A 15,268-nucleotide genomic window follows, 5' to 3' on the forward strand; every position below is an offset into this window, starting at 1 on the left:
AAAAATGTTTATATAAAAATGGTTGCCTCCGGCATAGAAGCTGGACATAGTGATTGAATTCACTGCTTTCATTTACACTGAACTAGTGTCCACATGTTCTTGTCACTCCTCAGTTTGTGCTGAGAGCAGTCAGCTGCGTTTGTGTGGTGAACAAGGAGGGTCTCTGTATTTTAACTGCAGAAATACACCCCCACATTTCACCAGGACACTATCAACTAGGAGGAGTAGGCCACCTGGCTCCTTACACCTACCCTGCCATTCCGAATGGTCCTCATAGCTTTCAATCCCTCGATCTTCCACTTTAAACAGTTACAACATCCTCGTCTCTGCAACTAGAGTCCAAATAATTTCCAGAGATTCACTACACCAGAGTTATAGAGTCATAGTCTTACAGCGTGGAAACAGGTCCTTCAGCCCATCTTGCCCACACTGGCCAACATGCCCCATCTACATTAGTCCCACCTGCCTGCGTTTGACCCACACCTTTGGGGAAAAATTTGCACAGTATTCCAGATGGCTTCATTTGTACCATATGCAATTGTAATAACATTTCTCATTTTTTTTATTTCAATCCGCTGGCAATAAATGTCACTATGTCCTCTTAATTAATGGCTGCACCTGCCTGCCAACTTTTCAAGAATTGTGCCAAAGCACACCTTGATCTCTCTGTATTCCACCTATTTGCTCAATGCTTCCATGCTTCCATGCTTCGATGGTTATTTATTATCACATGTACCGAGATACAGTGAAATGTTTTTTTTCCATACAGTTCAGTAAATCATTGCCATACATAAACACAATCCCAGGTTAAGTAGAAAGTGTGTAGAAATAATCCACTGAGAACATATACAAGAGTTGCCAGGATTGGCGCCATTTTCAAAGTCTGAATGGCAACTGGCCATTGAAGGCCCTTTGCAGCCGTTGCCTCCATCCTGACCATCCAGTGAACTGTCGTTCTTCTCCTCGCCCGGCCACCTTCAGCCTTTGTGCCCCGGGGGATGCCTCCCGTAGCAGAACCTGAAGGCGTGGAAGGTAAGATCCCAGTTCCTCTAACTGGCTCTTTGACCTTGCGTCCGCCATCGCCGACTCCCTCCATCCCCCTCTCTGGTTCTCCAGACGAGCAGGGGCCAGGCTCGGCGACTCCCTCTCCGGGCAGGTTTCCTGGTTCCACGGTGTGCGAGCCAGTCTTGCCGCCCATCCCAATGGTCCTTGTCTCTCTCCATTGAGACAATAGTCTGCCTTTTGCATCATTTATACTAAATGCATGACCTCACACATATTTCTCACTTTCGACGCAATGTTTTGCTCTCTCAATCACCTATATATATCCTGTTGCATAATACAAATGTCCTTATTGCAAAACATGCCCTACCATCTATTTTTGCATCATCAGCAAACTTTGGCACGTTGCAATCTTTTCCTCCTTCTCAAAGTCATTAACATAAAAAGTAAATAAATGAAGGACACAAGGATTTATCCATGGGGCACAACATTGGCCACGTATTATTATATCTGGACCCAAAGGTTTGCCTGTCCATTCCCTCCACAGATGCTGCCTGACCCAATGAACTTCTTGACACTTTGTCTTTTGCTCAAGATTACAGCATTTGCTGTTTCCTGAGTTCATAAATCATAGGAGCAGAATTAGCCTATTTGGACCATTAAGTCTACTCTGCCATTCAATCATGACTGATCTATATTTCCCTCAGCCCTATTCTCCTGCCTTCTCCCCATAACCCCAGACACACTTACTAATCAAGAACCTATCAATCTCTGTCTTGCATCTTCAATAATTATATTCTTCCAGTCTGAGAAAGATCAATTTATGCCAATCTCTGCCTTCCATGTGATAACCAGTCTTCAATCCATATTAACACACCTCCCAATACCGCGATCTCTTACACTGCACACTAGCATAGAAACATAGAAACATAGAAAATAATAATAATAATAATAATAATAATGGATGGGATTTATATAGCGCCTTTCTATAATACTCAAGGCGCTCTACATCGCATTATTCATACATTCCTCAGTCACACTCGGTGGTGGTGAGCTACTTCTGTAGCCACAGCTGCCCTGGGGCAGACTGACGGAAGCGTGGCTGCTAATCTGCGCCTACGGCCCCTCCGACCACCACCAATCACTCACACACATTCACACACAGGCAAAGGTGGGTGAAGTGTCTTGCCCAAGGACACAACGACAGTATGCACTCCAAGCGGGATTTGAACCGGCTACCTTCCGGTCGCCAGCCGAGCACTTAGCCCATTGTGCCATCTGTCATCCCAGAATAGGTGCAGGAGTAGGCCATTCAGCCCTTCGAGCCTGCACCGCCATTCAATATGATCATGGCTGATCATCCAACTCAGTATCCTGTACCTGCCTTCTCTCCATACCCCCTGATCCCTTTACCCACAAGGGCCACATCTAACTTAAATATAGCCAATGAACTGGCCTCAACTACCTTCTGTGGCAGAGAATTCCAGAGATTCACCGCTCTGTGTGAAAAATGTTTTTCTCATCTCGGTCCTAAAAGATTTCCCCCTTATCCTTAAACTGTGACCCCTTGTTCTGGACTTCCCCAACATCGGGAACAATCTTCCTGCATCTAGCCTGTCCAACCCCTTAAGAATTTTGAAAGAATTTTGTAAGTTTTTTATGTGGCATTCTATCAACAAAATAGTCCCAGACTTCAAACAAAACTTCCACTGATTAGAAATAGACAATGATTTAGATTTTAGGTACACAAAAATGCTGGGGAAACTCAGCGGGTGCAGCAGCATCTATGGAGCGAATGAAATAGACAACGTTTCGGGCCGAAACCCTTCGTCAGACTTATGATTTAGATTTTGTTTAGGAAAGAGCTGCAGGTGCTGGAAAAATCGAAGGTAGACAAAAATGCTGGGGAAACTCAGCGTCTATGGAGCGAAGGAATAGGTGACGTTACGGGTCGAGACGTTTCAGGGGAGGTTAGTAAACATTCAGCCGGTATCCAGCTTTTGCACTGGAATTTCTGCAGGGGTACATGTCTGATTGACAAGGTATCATAAAATCATAAAATCTGAAGTAGGGTCTCGACCCGAAATGTCACCTATTCCTTTGCTCCATACCCACTGAGTTTCTCCAGCATTTTTGTCTACCTATAATTTAGATTTTAACTTCACTGGGTAACAAATAAAATAAGACTGCACTTTGCCTGCAGACCACGTCCTCCCATCCATTTACCAAATACAGGATACTTTATTCTACTTAGCTACATAAAACAGACATCAATGCACAATTCTGATCTATACTTAGATTATAATGGTATCTTCAATTAAATTTCCCTTTGCTTGCCTATATTCAAAGATCATTCATATTCAAGAGAACAATTGTGTGCAATATCCTTGTAGACAGAGCCATTAAGGTCATTGGAATTCATTCTGTTGTAGTGCTCGTGGTGCCATATACAAATAAAATATAAAAACGCTTAGAAGTCAATTTAATCGAACATTGAGCAGTTGAAATCTAAGCTTAAATACAATACAATACAATACAATACAATACGGTTTATTTGTCACATTGCACATAAAGTGCAAGTGAAATGAATATGTCAGCAGCGGTACAATGATAAAGAACACACACAAAAACACAATAAAAATTTAACATAAACATCCACCACAGCATTCATCACTGTGGTGGAAGGCACACAATTTGGCCAGTCCTCCTCCATTTTCCCCCGTGGTCGGGACCTCAACCCTCCGCAGCCGTTGCTGCGGGCGTCCAGATGGTAAAAGGACAAGGTACAAGTCCAGGCTAGTATCTTCCCGTTAACACCATGGGCTCTCATCTTCCCTTACAGCCTGACGTGTGGCATCTTATCGAAGGTCATCTGAAAATCTAGGTTGATCTATTACAGACCATGGCTGATCTATCCCAGGCTTCCACTCATCCTATGGAATGAATCACCATGCTTCTCAACCCCCCTGATCTTTACAAAATGTATTCACTTCCAATTAGAGTATTTGATATGAGCTAACCTCCACATCTCTTGCCAACCTGCATGACTGAGTTCCATGCCAAGTAATCCAAGCAGCCATTGAATCACTGGCCTTGAAAACCAACGAGAACAAAACCAATAATTAATGATGGAATAATAGGTTCATCCCATGGTTTCTTTTTTTTTCACCGACCATTTATCATTACTCAAGCTTATCCCAGTCAAACTACTAATCATTGATATATCTTGTATTTCCTCTTACCCACCGTACTTTAGTGGCAACCTATACTTTGTGCCCCACCCCTCATCCAATTTCCCAACTATTTGAATCAAATGAAAAGGGATCTCAGTGATGTCAGCACGGAAACAGGCCCTTCAGCCCAACTCATCCATGCTGATGAAGATGACCCATCTAAACTAGTCCCATTTGATCTTTTTTAATGCAGCAAGGGGAATGTGCTGTCTGAGAAAGTGATGGAAGTAGATTCAATGTTTAAGAAGGAACTGCAGATGCTGGAAAAATCATCGGTGCCCCGCTCCCTGCCATGGATGCCCTCCACCGAAAACGGTGTCTGAAACGGGCTGGGAAGATCATTAAAGACCCCTCCCACCCCAACCATGGACTGTTTGCCCTCCTCCCATCAGGGAGGCGGTACAGGAGCCTCAGGTCTCGTACCAGTAGGATGAGGAACAGCTTCTACAATTATACCGTCGCATTGCTGAACTCGGAGTCCCGCCGATAGATTCCTCCGGTCCCTCCGTCCCCATTGTTTAATTATTCTGTATTTTTGATTATTCTGTATCCTCTTTTTTTTTTAAATTTCTATATTGCACTACTACTACGGACTGACGCAAAACTGCATTTCGTTGTACCCATACTCAGTATTTGTGCAATGACATTAAAGTTGAATTGAATTGATTGAATGCTGGAAAAATCGAAGGTAGACAAAAATGCTGGAGAAACTCAGTGGGTGAGGCAGTATCAATGGAGCGAAGGAATAGGTGATGTTGCGGGTCGAGACCCTTCTTCAGACTGATTTGGTGGTGGGGGTGGGGGCGGAGTTCCATTCTTCTTCACGCCCCCCACCCACAGATCAGTCTGAAGAAGGGTCTCGACCCGAAACGTCACCTATTCCTTCGCTCCATAGATGCTGCCTCACCCACGAAGTAGATTCAATGGTAACTTTCCAAAGGGTATTGAATATAAACCTGAACAGAAGAAATCTACAAGATAGTGTGTGGGAATACTTAGATTGTGTTTACAAAATTGACAGAGACACAATGGGATAAATGGCCTTATTCTGTGCTGTACAACCTTACGATTCAGATTGGTGAGGGGGTATTGAGGATACGTGTCCCAAGATGAAACATTACGAGAGCCGAGGAGGATTCTCAGAGAGTTTCAATGCCACTGGAGGAGTGTTAACCACCGTTATGAGATTTACTCATGTACCAACAATAAATATCAATACTTACATATTCTTTGACGTTCTTTGTCTTTACAGCCTTGTAGGAAGAATACGCTGGGTAAAGTGTGCCAAAAATTAGCCTGAAAAAGAGAAAGTCCATTACAATAAAGCACATCGTACGTCACTGACGTATTAGTGGAAGAGGGAAACTGACATGATGATTTGTCTCCCTGGTGTTGCAGATCCCAAATGTTGGCTGTGACTCAATGATAGTCCTCTTGCCTTTAAACTGACTGCTTCAGGTCCCTATTCATGTTCTAAAAGCAGAATTAAGCCATTGGCCCCATCAAGTCATCTCTGCCATTCAATCATGGCTGATGTATCTTTTCCTCTCAACCCCATTCTCCTGCCTTCTCCGCATAACCGCATTCTCCCCATAACCCCTGACACCCGTACTAATCTTATTGAAAGGTGTGTAAGATCGTGGGATGTACTGTCATTCAGATAAGACACAAAACTGTGGCCTAATCTGCCTTCACAGTAATAGATGAAACATCCCTTGATACAACTTTGATTGATTGAATTGAAAGAGAAAACATGGAAACACAGCTTGCAGCCCACCGAGCACATGCCGACCTGTTCACACGTGTTTACATTTTTAGGTTTAGATTTAGAATTTGTCATATAGTGCAGAAATAGGCCCAACGAGTCGGCACCAACCAGCGATCGCACCGCACGTTATCCAACACACTAGGGACAATTTACAATTTTTACCAAAGCCAATTAACCTACAAACCTGTACGTCTTGGTAGTGTGGGAGGAAACCAGAACACCTGGAGAAAACCTACGTGGTCACAGGGAGAACGTACAAACTCCGAGCAGGCAGCATCCATAGTCAAGATCAAACCCGGGTCTCTGGCACTGTAAGGCAGCGACTCTACCACTGTGCCTCCCTATTAATTCTACGTAATCGATGCAATCAATGTAATTACATGAGTTCTATGTAATCCCACTTTCACATCCTCTCCATACAGACTGGGGGCAATTTACAGAGGGAAATTAACCTGAAATTTACGGAGGCAAATTAACCTACAAACATAGACATAGAGAAAGACACACAGTGCTGGAGTAACTCAATGGGTCAGACAGCATCTCTGGACGACATGGATAGGTAATGTTTCAGGTGGGGACCTACAAAACTGCATGTCTTTGGGAGATTTCAGAAGGTGGGGGGTTTCAGAAGCACTCAGAGAAGATCCACAGGGTCACAGAGAGAACATGCAAACTCCAAAAAGACAGCACCCGAGGCAAGGATCCAATCTGAGTCTCTGCCGCTGTATCGCAGCAGCACTACAAGATGATTGCTTCAAGCTGTACATGATTTTCAGGGGGATTGATAGGATAGGTATGGAAAGACTGTCTCCAGAGAGGCTCGGGCTATGTGGCATCATCTCAGGATAAGTGATTGGCCATTTACAAATGGTATGAAAAGAAAATGGTTTCCACAGAGAGGTGAAGTAATTATTGTAATTCTCTATCTCAGAGGGCTGCAGATGTGCAAGTCTGAGATCAATAAGCTTTCAGGCACTTAAGGGAACTAGAGGATTACAGGATCAGTCAGGAACGTGGATAATGCCTGAGATACAGCACAGGGACTTTGAAGGGTTACATGGCCTATTCATGCTCCTAATTCTTATGTTGTTTCATCTTCAATCCCACCAACCTTTATAATACAAATGATCAGGTCCCCACTGCATTGCTACATGTTGCTGTGTGTAAATTGGCCATGTTAGACAATAATTACACTTCAAACGTATTAATTGCTCGCAACATACTCTGGGATACCCAGGGACCCTGGGAAGCTTTATCTAAATGCAAGCTTTTCTTTGGGCTTGCGATAGAATTGTATCAAGTGGCTGCGATCAAGAAACTCAGAGCCAGCCATGGTTTCAACTCGGGTAGACAATTCATTTTTACAGAGACAAAGCAGTGAAAGACTATGGCCATACAGCACATGGGTTTTAAAGAGGAGGATAAAGATTTCACTGTATATCTGTACACATGATAATAAAGAACCATTGACAGGGGCAGCAAATCTCTGATGGCTAGTAAAGTTGGGATAATCCCATTGAGTTTGAGGTTTAAAACCATTATGAACGCGTTCAGGAATGAGTGGGCTGGTTAAGCTGTTACAGAAGCACACTGAATGGTTCTTCGGAGGAGAGATCCAGGGGCTGGGGTAACCCCACGTACTCAGTGGGCGGGGTGACCATGCACCCATCCACAGAGAGCATATTAACGTATGGCATCTCTGTGTAGTATCTCAGCGCGTTGTCCACAGAGCGCAGAGGATTATTGGGACACAGCTACCAGCCTTGGAGGGCATCTATCACACACGGTGCCTCAGGAAGGCCGTCAGCATCCATAAAGACTCCTCACACCCTTGTAATGGACTGTTCGAACTACTTCCTCCGGCAGACGTTACAAGGCCTTGACATCGGATGGAAGCTGCATACCAAATCTCGTTGCACTTATGTGCAATGACAATAAAATATATTATTATTATTATTATCAGCGGGTCGACAGTGGAGAGAATCAACAGCTTCACCATCCTCAGCATACACATCTCCCGATGATCTGACCCGGGCCCAGCACATTGATGCAACAAAAAAGAAAGCTCATCAATGCTTTTACTTCCTCAGACGTTTGAGGAGATTAAGTAAGCCACCGATACTGTATCAAACCTCTGGAGGCTTGTGGCAGAGTGAATACTGACTGGTTGCAACGCAGCCTGGTTCGGTAATTCAAATGCTCAAGGGCGAAGAAGGCTGCAGAAAGTGGTGGACATTACCCAGGCCATCACAGATTCATCCCCACCACTGAAGGCATCTATAGAATGTAATGCTTCAAGAGAGCAGCTAATACCATGAAGGGCACCCCCACCATGGCCACACATTGCTCGCTTCTATCATAGATTCATGGAGCTATACATCATGGAAACAGGCCCTTTGGCCCAGCTTGTCACTGGGTTAGTCCAATTTGCCTGCATACGGCCCATATGCTTCTAAACCCTTCCTATCCATTTATCTGTTCAAAAGTCTTTTGAGAATTGTACCCACTTCTATAGCTTCCTCCAGCAGCTTGTTCCAGACCATCTGAGTGCAAAGGTTGTTTCTGAGGTCCCTCTTAAATCTCTCCCCTCTCACCACAAACTCTAGTCATAGAAACCTCTATCCTGGGAGAGACACATCCACTTGATCAGAACCCTCATGATCTTGAAGGTCAGTAAGGTCACAACTCAGCCTCCTAGGTTCCAAAGAAAAAAGGTCCCAGAATATACAACCTCTCCCTACAACACAGAATGTAGGAATAAGGAACTGCATGTGCTGGTTCACAAAAAAAAAGCACAAAATGTTGGGGTAACTCAGCAGGTCAAGCAGCATCAATGGAGAACATAGATAGGTAACGTTTTGGGTCAGGACCCTTCTTCAGACTCAGAGGACCTGCTGAGCTACACCAGCATTGTATCTTTCCCCCCTACAACACAAGCTCATCTGCCCAGGTAACATCCTGGTGAACCTCATCTATGCTCTTTCAAACTGAATTATATCATTCCTATATCTCAAAGAGGTTCACAAGCCTGGTGAATAAATTCACCTGTTTCTGTCTTCAAAGGACCCACATTTGGCTTAACTAATATGTTCCTCTTCACATACCTAAATAAGCTTTTACTATCCTCCCTTATATTCTTGGCTAGCTTACCTTCGTACCTTTTCTCCGCGTATTGCCTTTTTAGTTACCCTCTATTGTTCTTTAAAAGTTACCCAATCCTCTGTCTTCCCGCTCATCTTTGCTATGTTACACATCTTCTCTTTTATTTTTATACTGTCCTTGACTTCCCTTGTCAGGCACGGTCGCCCCTTACTCCCCTTAGAACCTTTCTTCCTCTTTGGAATGAAATGATCCTGTACCTTCTGGATTATTCTCAGAAATTCTTGCCATTGCTGTTCCACCATCATCCCTGCTGGGGTCCCTTTCCAGTCCACTTTGGCCAGTTCCTTGGGACTAAGGGTAGAGTTGATCTTAATGTGTTGTTCTGCGGATGGAGATAGTCTGAGAATAATGTTGGGCTGATGAAGTGGGGTCTGAAGGTGGATTTTATCTAAGGATGGAGTTGATCTGAGGATGGAGTTAGAGTTGGTCTGATGGTTGGAGTGTGTGTCTGAGGATGGAGTGGGGTCGCAGGATAGAATTGGTCGAGGGTAGAGTTGGTCTGATGGTGGAATAGGGTCTGAGGATGGAGTTTCATCAGTTCATAAGTTCTTGCGTTCATAAGTGATAGGAGCATAATTAGGCCATTCGGCCCATCAAGTCTACTCCGCCATTCAATCATGGCTGATCTATTTATCCCTCTTAACCCTATTCTCCTGCCTTCTCCCTATAACCACTGACAAGCGTACTAATCAAGAATCTATCTATCTCTGCATTTAAAATATCCATTGACGGCCTCCACAACCTTCTGTGGCAATGAATTCCACAGATTCACCACCCTCTGACTAAAAAAGTTCCTCCTTATCTCCTTCCTAAAGGAACGTATTTTAATTCTGAGGCTATGACATCTGGTCCTAGACTCTCCCACTAGTGGAAACATCCTCTCCATATCCACTCTATCCAGTTTGTATTAGGGTGGAGGTGGTCTGAGGGTGGGGTGGGGTCTGAGGGTGGAGTGGGGTCTAAGGGTGGAGTTGGTCTGAGGGTGGAGTTGGTCTGAGGGTGGAGTGGGGTCTGAGGTTGGAGTGGGGTCTGAGGGTGGAGGATGGGTCTAACAATGGAGTGGGGTCTGAGGGTGGAGTGGGGTCTGAGGGTGGAATGGGGTCTGAGGGTGGAGTTGGTCTGAGGGTGGAGTTGGTCTGAGGGTGGAGTGGGGTCTGAGGGTGGAGTGGGGTCTGAGGGTGGAGTGGGGTCTGAGGGTGGAGTGGGGTATGAGGGTGGAGTGGGGTTTGAGGGTGGAGTCGGTCCTAGGATGGAGTCAGTCTAAGGGTGGAGTGGGGTACAAGGGTGGAGTCGGTCCGAGGGTGGAGCTGGTATGAGGGTGGAGTGATGTCTGAGAGTGGAGTGGGGTTTGAGGGTGGAGTCGGTGCGAGGGGGAGTCGGTCCGAGAGTGGAGGGGGGTCTGAGGGTAGAGGATCGTGCTGAGGGTGAAGGTTGGGTCTAACAATGGAGTTGGTCTGATGGTGAAGGATAGGCCTGAGGATTGAGTTGGGTGTGAGGAGGGACTGGGATCTGTGGTGCTGCAATCTCTGGATGAGGAATCTGGTCTGTCTACTGAGATCATTTACAATACAGCAATGGTCCATTCAATGTCAGACCTGTGCAAGCCTGAGGTCAGTTTCTTCTGCATATATAAATGAGATCAGCTTTGTTAACTTACAATTAAACAAAACCAGAATTAGAGCTTTTCATACTTATACTGTTATTTCAGCATGATGGTCGCATTCCGAAAACTAACATAATAACATGACATCAGTGAAGGAATATCTAATGTGTAGGAAGGAACTGCAGGTGCTGGTTTACACCGAAGATAGACATTTAATGCTGGAGCAACTCAGTGGGATAAGTAGCAGGACAGATGCTGCCTGTCCCATGGAGTTACTCAAAGAATATCTAATAATACGCTACTCATGATCTTAAGTTATAATGGTTAAATTCTCAGGCAGGAATAACTTCTCAATAGGAATGGGTGACCTTTCGGGTCAAGACCCTTCTTCAGTTTGTAGAAGGGTCTCGACCTGAAACGTCACCCATTCCTTCTATCCAGAGATGCTGCCTGAGTTACTCCAGCATTTTCTGTCTATCTTCGGTTTAAACCAGCATCTGCAGTTCCTTCATACACACAACTTCTTAACAGTTGTAGTTACTTTGTATGGCATTGTTAAATGCTGTTTACTCGGGCACTTAGCTTTGCTGAAGATGCAGTGTAATTAGATTGGATTTGGTCTGGGCCACTAATCAGGCAGATTAGATTTTGCTGATCATCATATGATAGTCCTGATGTTCAGTTTTATTTCAGATTAAATTACAGCCAATAAATTCACTCTCAACAATAGGTCTTTGTCAATACACTATTGACAAGGTCCTGCATGGTCGGCTAGTCTGGAATGTTAGGTCACATGGAATCCAAGATGAACTAACTTATTGGATTCAAAACGTACTTAGAGGAAGGGGTCATTGAGGTCATAGAATCATACAGCATGGAAACAGGCCCTTCGGCCCAACTCGGTCATACCGACCAATATATCCATATCCAAGCCAACCCTATTTGCCACCTTCTGCCAATATTCTCCTAAGCTACGAAGGTAGAAGGTACAGGAGCCTGAAGACTGCAACAACCAGGTTCAGGAATAGCTTGCCCACAGCCATCAGGCTATTAAATCTGGCTCGGACAAAATTCTGATTATTAATAACCCGTTTTCTGTTATTTGCACTTTATCAGTTTATTTATTCATGTGTGTATATATTTATATCATGGTATATGGACACACTTATCTGTTTTGTAGTAAATGCCTACTAGGTTCTGTGTGCTGAAGCAAAGCAAGAATTTCATTGTCCTATACAGGGGCACATGACAATAAACACACTTGAACTTGAACTACTCCTAAATTTTTTTAATCCTGTTATGGTACCTGCGTTAAATACCTTCATTGGTACCTTATTTCATATACCCGCCATTCGGCCCTTTGAGCCAGCACCGCCATTCAATGTGATCATGGCTGATCATCCCCAATCAGTATCCCGTTCCTGCCTTCTCCACATATCCCCTGACTGTTATTATCTAGCTCTCTCTTGAAAGTATCCAGAGAACCGGCCTCCACCGCCCTCTGAGGCAGAGAATTCCACAGACTCACAACTCTTTGTGAGAAAAAGTGTTTCCTCGTCCGTACTAAATGGCTTACTCCTTATTCTTAAACTGTGGCCCCTGGTTCTGGACTCCCCCAACATCAGGAACATGCTTCCTGCCACTAGCGTGTCCAAACCCTTAATAATCTTATATGTTTCAATGAGATATCCTCTCATCCTTCTAAACTCCAGAGTATACAAGCCCAGCCGCTCCATTCTCTCAGCATATGACAGTCCCGCCATCCTGGGAATTAACCTTGTAAACCTACGCTGCACTCCCTCAATAGCAAGAATGTCCTTCCTCAAATTAGGGGACCAAACCTGCACACAATACTCCCGGTGTGGTCTCACTAGGACCCTGTACAACCGCAGAAGGACCTCTTTGCTTCTATACTTGACTCCTCTTGTTGTAAAGGCCAACATGCTATTCGCTTTCTTCACTGCCTGCTGTACCTGCATGCTTAGTTTCATAGTCTGATGAACAAGGACCCCCAGATCCCATTGTACTTCCCCTTTTCCCAACTTGACACCATTTAGATAGCAATCTGCCTTCCTGTTTTTGATGCCAAAGTGGATAACCTCACATTTATCCACATTAAACTTCATCTGCCATGCATCTGCCCACTCCCCCAACCTGTCCAAGTCACCCTGCATTCTCATAGCATCCTCCTCACAGTTCACACTGCCACCCAGCTTTGTGTCATCTGCAAATTTGCTAATGTTACTTTGAATCCCTTTATCCAAATTATTGATGTATATTGTAAATAGCTGCGGTCCCAGCACCGAGCCTTGCGGTACCCAATTAGTCACTGCTTGCCATTCTGAAAGGGACCCGTTAATCCCTACTCTTTGTTTCCTGTCTGCCAACCAATTTTCTATCCATGTCAGCACTCTACCCCCAATACCATGTGCCCTAATTTTGCCCACTAATCTCCTATGTGGGACCTTATCAAATTATTTCTGAAAGTCCAGGTACACTACATCCACTGGCTCTCCCTTCATCCATTGTCCCAGTTACATCCTCAAAAAATTCCAGAAGATTAGTCAAGCATGATTTCCCCTTCGTAAATCCATGCTGACTCGGACCGATCCTGTTACTGCTATCCAAATGTGCCGCTATTTCATCCCTTATCCTCCTGCACTCCAAAATAAAGACCTAGCCTGCAAACCCTCTCCAGTAGCTCAGGGTTTACAATAGGATCCAGCTCAGTTGTGAACATGGCCCAAAGAATGACAAATGTTGAGAGTATCATCGCTATTACACTGTGGACCATGCAGCAACTTTGGGATTTTCATCCCAGGAACAGCAGCTGGACCCACGCCTAAGGGGATCCAGCTGCAGATCGTCCCCAGGTTATGCCAGGATTCCCTTCCTGATGGCGTTCATCATCCGACCTATTCATGTCGGAAATCAACAAAAACGGTGAGGTTCACAAAACAACATTTAGTTTAATATAAGGTAGACAAAAATGCTGGAGAAAGTCAGCGGGTGAGGCAGCATCTATAGAGCGATGGAATAGATGACGTTTCGGGTCGAGACCCTTCTTCAGACTGATGTTTTAATTTAGTTTAGTTTAGTTTAATTTAGAGATACAGCGTGGAAATAGGCCCTTTAGCCCACCGAGTCCATGCCAACGACGATCACCCATATACTCATCTATCTTACACGTTGGGGACAATTTACTGAAGCCAATTAACCTACATGTCTCTAGAATGTGGGAGGAAACCGCAGCAACCAGTGAAAACGCACGCGGTCACAGGGAGAATGTACAAACCCCAAACAGGCAGCACCAATAGTGAGGATCGAACCTGGGACTGTGAGGCAGCAACTCCACCGCTGCGCCACCAAAGGTGTGACAGGAGAGCCAACAGGTGCGGGAAGAGTGGCCAACAGGTAGCCTCATTGATTCAGGTAGTGAGCGGGTGATTCTGCTCCACGCTCCCAGCTTTGCTCGGCTCAACCAAGCCCTTGATTGTTGCTGCTTGGGGGAGTTGGGTGGGCCGGAAGATGCCTGCAGACCCACCACAACCAGCAGGTCCATCCCCATCCTTACCGCCAGTCTCCCAAACACTCGGCTGTATGCACGGAGTGTCAGTAAGTCTGGCGATCGTAATCTGGGAAGGACCTGTGTAGACGTCAGGCTTTGGTTTGGGTTGGGGTTTGGTCCAGGCATATATTCCACTATAACATACTGCTTTGAGTTTGCTCAAGCCAGCACTATTATTTATACAGGTCACGAAGATTTGCTTAAAATTACCAGATGTGCCATCTCTGCTGGATTAGCAGAAATATAGGTGCAATGCTGCAACTTTTATCTTCTCTGTAAATGCCTCCAAGTTAATATATAAAAAGTTCAGACTCATATTTGGAGTGGTAGGGTTGAGTTTCACACCTCAGTTTCAGTTTAGTTTATTGTCACATGTAACGAGGTACAGTGAAAAGCTTTTGTTGAGTGCCATCCAGTCAGCAGAATGACAATACATGATTACAATCGATCCATTTACAGTGTATAGATACATGATAAAGGAATAACAATTAGTGCAAGGTAAAGCCAGCAAAGGATAGTCCGAGGGTCATCGAAGAGGTAGATAGTAGTTTAGCACTGCTCCCTGGTTGTGGTAGGATGATTCAGTTGCCTGGTAACAGCTGGGAAACATCCACTTCATATAAAAGATACAATATACACATATTTTGAAGAATTTTCCTATTGATTATTACTGTACTAAATACAGAAACAAAAAACTGCAGATTCTGGTTTATATCAAAGATAGACACAAAGTACTGGAGTAACAGTAGGTCAGGCAGCATCCCTGAGGAACATGGATAGGTAACGTCTCAGGTCAGGACCCTTCTTCAGACTGTTTGTGCAAACTTCTGTTTCTATCTATGTCCGGATGTGTGGCAAGAATCTGACAGCTGCGGCCAGTGTTTTAATCCTCTTCCATGTCCCATTGATCATGCTCTGCAACAGTCCAGAGA

The 15,268-nt window shown here is 44.6% G+C and overlaps 1 protein-coding gene across 4 annotated transcripts in view; it reads right to left on the bottom strand.

Moving 5' to 3' along the window:
- Positions 1-15,268, bottom strand: part of reep1 (receptor accessory protein 1) — a 96,564-nt gene that overhangs the window by 56,531 nt on the left and 24,765 nt on the right. For all 4 annotated transcript variants that reach the window (XM_033034960.1, XM_033034967.1, XM_033034974.1 and 1 more), the window contains exon 2: positions 5,459-5,531. In XM_033034960.1, the coding sequence (XP_032890851.1) occupies positions 5,459-5,531 (73 nt within the window). The remainder of the gene's footprint in view (positions 1-5,458; positions 5,532-15,268) is intronic.

The sequence above is a fragment of the Amblyraja radiata genome, chromosome 1 (genome assembly GCF_010909765.2).
Source record: "Amblyraja radiata isolate CabotCenter1 chromosome 1, sAmbRad1.1.pri, whole genome shotgun sequence".
Taxonomy (NCBI): domain Eukaryota; kingdom Metazoa; phylum Chordata; class Chondrichthyes; order Rajiformes; family Rajidae; genus Amblyraja; species Amblyraja radiata.